Here is a 10,621-nt window from a genome sequence, read left to right as displayed (position 1 = left end):
TTAGCCAAAAAAAAAATACAGAAAAAAAAAGGAATTTAATTGTTTATTTTATATAAAAAAGTATATTTAATACGTTTTTTAAAAATATACATTGAAAAATACAAAACAAGAAAATATTTATAAAAATAATACCTCACAGTGGACGGTTTAACAGACTTCATAAGTTGCTGTAATTGCTATAATTGCGATATCCATATTTACAATGGCAATACACTTGTACTTCCATAATAATAGTTATATCTTCTTTATTTACAAATTAGTATACAAACTTACGAATATTCATATCTTTTTAGAAAATAAATGAAGAAACTAAAATAAACTAAATTTTGTGCAAATGAACATATATAATTTAAATAAAGTGAAAGTAACATAAACTTCATTGAAATTAGTACCATTAGAATTCAATCTTAGCTTTTGAAAAATTCTAATTCTAATTAATTCTTGACAAAATGAAAGCAAGATACCACTTTAGATTTTTTCTTTAATGGACGGAATTTATTCCATTTTATTAGTTAACCATTTAAAATTATTTAATGGACGGAATTTATTCCATTTTATTAGTTAACCATTTAAAATTATTTAATGGACGGAATTTAGATGAAGCATAGTATTTTTTTGTGAGGGCAACGAGAACGATGTGGTGCTGGATTCAAAATAATATCTCATAGCCCTTCTTTAACTATTGTAAAAATTCATTACTTACTATTATTTTTTTAAAAAAATGTTATTTATTAAAGTTTTTTAACGTAAAATACTTGTTTGATTTAATACGTCCCACTTGGACCCTCCGAATATATAATTTCAGAGTAATTTGGATGAAAGTGAATACAGAAAGAAAACTAAGTCTTTTTTGAATCAACATGAGTATGAAAAAAACGCTTTTTAAAATGATTTTACAAACTGGTCTCTTTTTCACACATACACAAAGTACCATGAGATGCGACCTCCATAAAATCATATGGTTTTGGCCAACGTAAAGGTCAGGCATTAATTCATACATTTTTAGCTTTTTGTATGTTTTTGTTTTTTTGACCTATGATTTTCAGTTAACTTCGAAACTCACCTACAGTTTTAGATTTGGCACTTTTTATTTTATACATTCTCCTAGAAGAATTCATTTTAGATAGGAAAAACTAGGCTTAAGGTGGATTTAAATTCTCTTATGAAATGTCATTTCAATGTAACTATCCATATCTCATTGCTGGTAAGAAAATTAATAACGATTAAACGTATTGCTAAGGCCATGGAATTTTGAAGGAATTGGCAATAATAACTGGGTGGATTTCTTGCGACAATTTTTATTATTGCAGGGTTTACGGAAACCCAAACTCTGTACGGAACCCCTACAGTACATTAGATTTCCAACAAATCAACCTGGTTCGCTGATCTAAAGGAAATTCTTTGCGTAATAACAGACAGACAAATGTCCAAAGGTACGCCAACCTTTTGGTTTAGAACTAATGAAAGAAAAATAAATTTATACCACTTCTCCTTATTTACCAAATTTTAATTGACATGGTACTCACTCATACAGAAGTGCATCATCTATGGAAAATTGCACTTGCTGCAGCATTAAGATTATTCCAGCATCAGTTTGGAGGATTCTAGAAATCATTCTGTTAATGCAAAATCTGATTATTTAACAACTAAACAAAATTTATTTGGCTTATTTACCTTTTATCACCTTAACAATCACTACCACTTTTTCGCGCATTGTCTCGACCTTTCTTGGTTAACCTTTTATATATTGGAGGACTTTAAAAACCGGTCAGAGGAGGCAGCCATACAAATAAGTAATTTAAATCCCAATCATGATTTTGGTCTTAAGTTTTGATTTAGTTTTTTTGCAAAATATTCGTAGATTATACTTTTGCTTAAATTAGATTTTTACAAAAAAAAAAAATACTTTTATATAAAAAATCTGTAAACAAAAAATACATCCTAATTCATATGGAATCCTTTAGTTGATAAAATTAGCGCTAATAATATAAAAAATGATACTAATATTTTGGACGGTTTTTGTTGCCAAGCGCTAGCATAACAATCAACGATTCTCTTTGCTCGCATAAAATCTTTTCCAAGATATGTTGAATACCATCGCTGTGATGGTGGGATGATTGCTAGCTGTGTTGCGGCATCTTGAAAGATTAAATCAGCATATGGGGGTTTTGAGTAAAACATTGCAAAGCTGGAAACAGAAATAGAAATTTTATTAATGGAATTGGGAAAAATATTTAATGTTATTTTTTTTTTCTTTAAGTGCTTACGCATCTTTCTTGTTGCAAAAACAATCAATATAAAAGACCATAACAATTTAGGTAGAAAAGTATTTTGCTTTTAATGAATGGTTTCGGAAATTCCTCAACAACTAAAGAAGGCAAAGAATTTTAAATATTCTTTAAGGCACAATAGCCAATTCAGACCCATTACATCGACTGCGTAACCAAATCATTTCGTTGCTTTAACAAGAAATAAAATTCATCAAAAGCCGTTGCATTGCTTGGTATCAGGTTGAGTTATTTTGGTATGGAACAAAGCAACGTTTGATGTTATCTGAAAAATATCGCTATAAATCTCTTAGATCGCAATGAATTGAATATTTTGTAGACACTTCAAATTTGCTAATTTTTGAATAAAACTGTTACTTGAAAACAGACATTCGAAAATATAATCTCTCGACTTTTCTTTTACTCCTTCAAATCATACAGGACAGAGAGGGAATTACATCGCTCCAATAAGATGTAGGTAAAGGTAATAACTACTTCTGGGTAAGTTAGGTAAGGATAGGTTGATCCATCAGCAGTTTTAAGTTCTTGTTTTCTCTGCGCCTCTTTACTTCCTTTTAATAGTTTATCCTCAAAGCGGCACTGATTACTCTTTAGGCCAAAGAACAGTACAGGCTCAATCGAACATTGGATTCAGTTGTTCACGATGCGTACTGAACAATCATCTACCTCATGCCACAAGGAGACGGCTCAGTTGGAGAGCATACTCCATTTGACTCTTAAATATCCTCTCTAACATCAATTGACAAGCCCTGATTTGAAACCTGACATTTACACGAACACATAAAGAAATAATCAGAAAGATAATAAATACTTACTTAAAATCATCTTGATCTTTTCTTCCATAAAACTGCTGAGCATAGATAAATAAATTTATGTAAGCATTGATCTCAGTTAGATTATAAGCTTCCCCACCTCTTGTAACAATAGCATTAGATTTTACTTTGCCCAGATTACAATCCATGTATTTATCCATAGAAGTTCTTGTTCCTATGAACGAAAAAACATTTTCAAAAAAAGAACTTCCTTCATAGAAATATATTCATATTAAGTAAACAAGCAATTGCTATTGCTAGTTACGAATGAGGAAAAAATGAAGATATTTATGTTTACAGTAACTTCATTGATCAAATTACATATTTTAAGACCTTTCTCTAACCAGTTAACTTATATAAACATTAAATTTAAGTAACTTACTCGTTGAAAAAGAGTACTATAAGTTCAATGGTGAATATTTTGATTAAAAAAGCTGTTTTAAACAGAACCAACTAAATTTTTACTTCAAATGAATATCGTAACAGAACTGCTTCAGTTATCTGTTTCGAAAATCATTTTTCTAAAGCTACTCTTTCTTACCATCTGAACAGAGTAGCTGGAAGTCTTGAATCAGTGCATTTCTTGCCCACCATTCTCGGCGTTTACCATCCGTGCTTTCATGAACTGTGGTGTGCTTGACAAAAGCTACGTTGCCGCCTCCTTCAACCAGGCACTGGAGAGCACCTGCAGCATATACAATATGGTAAAACTTTAAATGAAAATTATCCTTGTTATTTGACTAGAAATTCGAGGACTACTTTTCCAATACGAAAATTCCAAATCTAAGGAAAACCTTGAACGCAAGTGTCACTTTACAAATGATTTTACATGATATGATATGCATTTATAACTATTAGTATTATTTGAAACATTACTCGAAGTGTTCCAAGGTTGAAATGAGCTGGATATTTCCAGATATTGTGCAATTCTAAAGCTGTGTAAAATTTATAAACGCCAGCAGCGCTACCAAGAAGTCTTGACCAAGTTTTGTTTCAGAACTTCTAGGCTAGAGAGTCGCCAAAGAATTTTATTTTAGTATGTCTCAAACGAGCTAGGCCTACCACTCAAATTGGAAGTTGTAACATCACGCTTCTTCTTCAACAGTATCGTTTTATTATCTTAAAAATTTGTTACATTAGAACGAACTATCTGAATGAGAAAGTCGATTGCTAAGTATACTCTGGTTTTCAGAATTTCTGAGAAATGATTGTAAGGTTACAACATACAGATGAATACAAATTCCTTTGTTATTTTACAAAAAATATATACCTGTATATCCATAATAATCTTCAGAAGCATCCCGACGACAATATCTATAACTTCTACCCCGACATAGATGGCACATGTTATCGTAAGGCGGGCCAGTATTATACTCTGTACTCAGTGCTCCAGGTACACAAGATTTACTAAAATATTCAGCGGCTGCTCTCATTGAGTCACACCCATAACTTCGCATCCAGCCGTTGGTTAATAAATATGCCATCGGTATAACCCAACCTGCTGCTGTATTTATACCCCCATGGCATGTATTTTTACCTACAAAAAGAAAAAAAGATTTCAGTACTTAAGACAAAACTAAAAGAGCGGTTCTTTAGAGAAAATGGACCCCTTCCTAAATACCTCTGAGGTAATGAATCTCTGTAGAAGGATCTTCTTCTTTAGCCACGGCTACTACGTAATATTCTGGTGTCGGAAGGTTGTAGATTTCAGAAATGAACGGTATCAGATTGAAACGTAATCCGGCCGTGTATACATCTCCAGCATCAAGAACAGCTACGTCGGAATCGCTGGAAAAAATAAAAACAAATTGAATGATTTTGAATATCAAAATCTAAGAACCCAGCTCCGTAATGGGATGCTCACTTGTCACCGTCTCGTTGCACAGAGAAAGAGTATGGAGTATCGCTATCTTATTCAAATGTGCCATCAATTAATCATGGCCAGCAAATTGCCTGTAGCTGGAAGTATTTGAGGAAGAAAGATTGGGATTCTTACGCTAAAAAAAAGGTGCCCTTTTCTTTCCATTAACTATTTTTTATGAAATATTTAGCCATGGCATCCTGTTTATCGTTTTTTTTATCGACCTTTCTAGTTTATACGGAGATTTTAGTACAGATTTCTCAGAATCTATAGTAGTAAATCCCTCCCCTCTCTAGCGCTGATCAGTGATCTCATTACCCTAATGGCGCAGAAACCTTCCATCCACTGTCCATTACGCAACTAAATGCAGACTTGGCCTTCTTTACCACGTATGTACTACGTAGACGGTGTCAAGATAGGATCTTGAGAATCTTTGAGAAATACAAAGTTATTTTAACTTTTTTTGAACGATTTCCTGCATCATTACTTCCTAATCCTACTTTTCCCTCAAAAACCCATCTCAGATATATCCAGTTTTTTTTTATCTTCAGGCTGGCCTAATCTTAGTATAAATATAAAACTAGTCAAAATTAAATGAATCGAAAACCGCAGATGATTCTTTTGCTACAGAAACATGAGCAATTCTAAATTATAATTAACTCCTTACGAAAAAATATCAGTAAAAATTATTAACTTACCCTTTTCTGATCGCCTGCATACAGTGTATATGACTATGTCCTTTGTAGCAGGTCAGTTCCGGTTTAAGTAATTGAGCTCTTAAGGCACTCTAATCAAAATATGAACATTTAAGTAAATTACAAAGGTGTGCACAAAAAAAAAGGTAATAAACCAAAAATTATAGTCTAAATATAAAAATGTTCAGTTAATACCTTCATTTTAAGACATTTTTCTAATTCCGGTTCTGAAGTGACGCACAAACTCATTATTCTAACTGGACAATCTCGGATAGCTAGTATAATATCCAGCCTATCACCCAAGTACGAGGCATAAGTTTGTCGACTTTCGTCTAATGCCATTAAATGTTCTGCATTGTCCTGGAATTTTAAAAATGGGCAATTTCTCTCTTAACTAAGATCCTTGAGAGATAAATCTTTCAAGTTGGAAGATTATAAATACATACTTACTTCAAAAAGTAGATTATGAACCCTGCCATATCTTGGCACTGACTCGAATAAGTTAAACGTTTGATTGTAAACATTATCAGGAGATAACGATGACGTAAAAGAAATATTATTACTAAAAGTATTTCTATAGTTATTATTGACTTTAGAGTTTGTATAATCATCTCGGTTATAAATATCTCTATTGGTAAATGGTGCTTGGGTATAATCACGACCGTAAGGATCTCTATTTCGCACAAAATATGTTTGATTTTTCAAAGTAGAGTTACCTCCATAAACCTCTACGGCTCGCTAAAAAAAAGAAAGTCAATTTGAGTAAATTCCCAATTTACAATATTCTATACTTTTTCTTTAGATGAGATAATACCTGAAGAAATCTTTGATAAATACGTCTAACTTTCATGGTTTTAGCAGAAGTTGTAACCACTGCTGCTGATGGTACTAAACCCCAGTTACATTCTTCATACTGTTCAACTGATCTTTTGCTACCATCCGTGCATAGAAGCTCGAAGTCATCCTTAGATATGGTTGCTGTAAAAAAAAAAAGATCGTTCATAATTTGATTTTTACTTTATATTATAAAGATTACATTATTCAAGACACGACAAGAAACATTCAAAAATCAAACCTTAGGATACAGTCCCACAGAATTTTCTACGTTAAAAGAAATCTACTTAAATGACATTCCGCATGGCCCGCAGAAATGGTATAATAGATGATATTGCTGGCAATTGGTTGATTGGAGAATTCATAACATTTACGGACTTTAGGAACCGTGCTAGACAGAACTGATATTCAATATCAATTCAAATTCAATTATTCAAAACAGTGAATAATTCTGGGAATAAGAATGGCACGGACCTTCCATACCGTGATAGCAATCAAATTTTTACAAGAAATATAAAGAGAAGTGTCCAAAAAAAAAAAAAAAAAATGAAATGGTTGGACACGTTCACATGAACAAAAATAAGATTTCAACGCTGTAAAGAAGTTTTTTTGTCTATTTTTTATTTCTTTTATTTTGACGATAGTATAAGATTAAGGATAATTTATAACTAGAGTGATTTGTAAACAACATCTTTACTTTGATTTGTTTTCACTCAGTAGTATTGGTTTGAATTTCTGTAAGATGTTCCTGAAGGTTGCAGCTTGATACGGTAGCATTTAGATTAGTCTTTTCTGAACAAGTTCAGATCGGACATAGAAAGTAAGGGGAAAAGCATGAACCGTTTTTTACCTGAAATTAAGGACATATATTTTACCTAAGGATTAGGAAAGCGAACGGAATTCTTTGGACCTAAAAAGTATTACGGATGCCAACAACGTACAACATATAAATTTGACTGGTTAGAGATTCCTTTTAAGGCTCTTTGAGAATTTACATATTTGAAAAGAATAAAAAAATTAAACTCAAATATGATTAAGAAGAGGTGATTAACACTCTTTCTACCGATCCTCAAAATCTAATGAGCTCAAACCTAAAAGAATCCAATTTTATCATCTACAAAATGCGAATACTAATTATGTTCTTTTCCAAATTGAACCCCAAAATTATATTTCAGTAAAAATGAAAATCTAATAGTAACAATAAATTAACTTACGAAATTCAATTCTTCTACTTGTAAGTTCAGTAACAGTGGTATGCTTCAGGAATGCAACCTCACCAGCTTCTAATAAACATCTAAAAGCACCAGTAAATCCTGCAAAAGGATCTGCATTAGTGCATTTACCACCCGGCACTTTTCCCACGCAGAGCTTGCATAATTTGTCTGAATTGTCACCTGAAAAATAAATAAATAATTCAACAGACTATCAAGTAAGAGTAGCCTCCACTAATCAAAGTTTTACTTATTATAGGATATTCCAGTAAAAGCAGATTTAGTAAGCCCTGATAAAAAAGATATTTTGATAAAAAATATTATATTTAGCTAATTAAAAATAGAGCTTGGTGAGAGAAAAGAAATTACTCATCTACTATTCTTTAAAAATGTTTATTACATTAACTGTGTTAAAACTATGTACTAACCAATGGGATTATATTTATCATGAAGTGAATTCACAGCACAACTGGGGCCAAAATAATTGATTGCATTTTTAACATGATTATTGCAATCAATAATTTCCAGTCCACCTTTCTTAATTAGCTGCAAAAAATAAATAAATACAATTATTTTATATTGGGGTGCAGGGTGAACAGGTTCCTCTAAAGTGAAATTTAATTGATATATGTGGCCTCAATCACCTTTTTTAACGAAATGGGCTGCTAAAATTATGGGCATTAAGAAAATGAAAGCATAAACGAATTTTCTGAAGCGATTTTCAGTTTTTCACGAATGGAAATACAAATGGAACTAAAAAGTCGTTTTCAAAACTACAATTCTTCTATTCCTTTCGAGATCCTGTTGACTTCACTCGCCCACTAAAACTCTCTTAAAAAATTGACAGACTTCTCTAAACTTTATCTCATTAACATTCTTATTTTCATGAAAGGAAAAAAAGCAGAGCCGAGAGGTGAGCTACCATATTTCATGTACGGTTTGCCTCAGGGGTGATATCAGCAAGTAATGGTATAGACTTCCTAATTCACAAAATATTTGGCACCGAACATGTAAAGTTTGAAATAAATTAACAACACATATTGAGGAGAAATTAGAATTGGATTTTTTTAACTTTTACTTTAGAATTTAATGCTAGCATTTTTTAAAACTGATGTAGCAATTCACTTACCATATCAAGCACTAAAATCCATCCAGCCAGGGTTCCAACCCCAGGAAAACAAGCTTTCTTACCACGTAAATGTCTTAAATTGGTGACATCATGCAATGTACCCTTTTTAATTAGTGCCACTGCGTAATAATTTCTTTGATTGCCTGGAAAGAAATAATAAATAATTCTAGATAAGTCAAAGTGAAAATTTCATTTACAAACTCAACATCCAATCAATTCATCAATGATTTAAACTAATTAAGTGCGTACTACAATGATAACAAGAAAACTTGCTGAACATTACGATAAGACAGCATCGTTCAGTCAGTATTTCAATCAGCTGATATATTATATTAATCCTACCATATTAGCAGTTACATAAACCCACTAAATACTTTATTTATTGAAAAGAACGATGGATTGAACATTATCAATTTAACCGAAACACCTGTCGCCTGAAGTGGTGTAAGTTCGTGCAAACTAATGTTCTATCTTCTATTTTCTTTTTTCATAGCATATAGATAGCTACAAATGGTGACTTTAGACTCAAGACAGTTGAACAGCAAGAGTAATAGTGGTTGAATTTTTAGTAAGGTTGTACCACCTCTATTAAAATTTGTAAAGCTACTTCTGCCAATAAGCTTTAAAGAAACGTACATACCGGTATATAATTGCTGTAAAATCGGCACAAGGCTGTAATATCTTCCTCCAGTGAACACTTCGCCTGCATCCAATGCAGTCACTGACGCTACTTCATCTTCAACTAGTTGCATACAGTCTTCTTTGCTTGATCCCTAAAATTTTACATTCACCACTAGTTTTTTATTAATCACATCTTAAACGAGACTAAATCAAATTATTAACAAAACAAAAACCTTACATTTACACAACCAACTTCCAAATAATCACTACCAAATGAAGTTAAATCTCTTTGTACATTTTGTGAAAAAGTATTACATTTTTTAAATTCTTCGAGACCTATTGTACACCAATTGAGCTTAAATTCTTTTCCTTTCTCTAAAACTTGGTCTATATATGCTCCTGAAATAATAAAACATTTTTAAAATTTGCCACAAAACAATGATGAAACTATTATCTATGAAACTGTACAAATTTCTTACCTGAAATATTTTGTAAAGTCAGCAATAAAATTAAATATTTAAAAAAATATAGATCTATTAATGTGTTCATGATTCAGTGTTAAACCACTATAACTTGCATTAATCTTAGATTCAAAAACACAAAAATTGGGCAAGGCAAGGAACCTCAGCTATGTTGTCTAAACATTCCTATGCCTTTGCTAGTTACAAGCTCTGCTGGCAAAGTAGCTAAAGCTTGGTTGGGCACGCCCATTTCAGTGTTGCCTGTCACTTTGTTTTTTTTTTTTTTTTACTAGAATGAAAATATCGTATTAACCCACCTAAATGAAGGTATAGTATTTTTCACCTAAATAATTGGTCATATTAATTATGAATTTAGTTTTGTAAAGATGGTCTTTTTTTTTTACGGCGAAATGTGGCGTAAACAATTGAGGGCAAACCGTACAGTTGAGACTGTTCAGTCTGTAGAGAGTTTTATTTCCGCGAGAATGACAGGTTTTCAACGTTATAATTGTTGATTTTGGAAGTCTTACACATAGATTTAATTTTTAAAAGTCGGCAGAGTTTAAAAAAAAAAAAAAGTTGAAGTTTGGTCTTTTCGTCGAATGGATGGGCAGTGTTGTTTTATGTTTCACAATTTGTTACCATAAAGAGTAAAAAAGAACTGGAAAATTAGCTTAATGCAATATCTAGTGACTCGACGATATTTCGG

At 31.9% G+C, this 10,621-nt stretch overlaps 1 protein-coding gene across 1 annotated transcript; it reads right to left on the bottom strand.

The window, feature by feature from the left end:
• Positions 1-1,210: 1,210 nt before the first annotated feature.
• Positions 1,211-10,138, bottom strand: Tsf2 (transferrin 2). Its single transcript, XM_074113889.1, has 15 exons — positions 9,931-10,138; positions 9,690-9,850; positions 9,471-9,603; positions 8,831-8,973; positions 8,130-8,247; positions 7,705-7,884; positions 6,471-6,634; positions 6,107-6,394; positions 5,852-6,016; positions 5,660-5,748; positions 4,722-4,888; positions 4,371-4,637; positions 3,642-3,785; positions 3,104-3,275; positions 1,211-2,188 (listed from the first exon to the last, which is right to left on the bottom strand). Exons 1-15 carry the CDS (start codon positions 9,998-10,000, stop codon positions 1,942-1,944), a joined length of 2,508 nt encoding a protein of 835 aa, XP_073969990.1. The 5' UTR covers positions 10,001-10,138; the 3' UTR covers positions 1,211-1,941.
• Between the last annotated feature and the right edge of the window lie 483 nt (positions 10,139-10,621).

This window comes from Rhodnius prolixus, unplaced genomic scaffold (assembly GCF_049639745.1).
Source record: "Rhodnius prolixus isolate KJV_2025 unplaced genomic scaffold, Rpr scaffold_7, whole genome shotgun sequence".
Classification (NCBI taxonomy): domain Eukaryota; kingdom Metazoa; phylum Arthropoda; class Insecta; order Hemiptera; family Reduviidae; genus Rhodnius; species Rhodnius prolixus.
The sequence above is the reverse complement of the archived record's forward strand: the minus strand, read 5'-3'. Positions and strand labels throughout refer to the sequence as shown.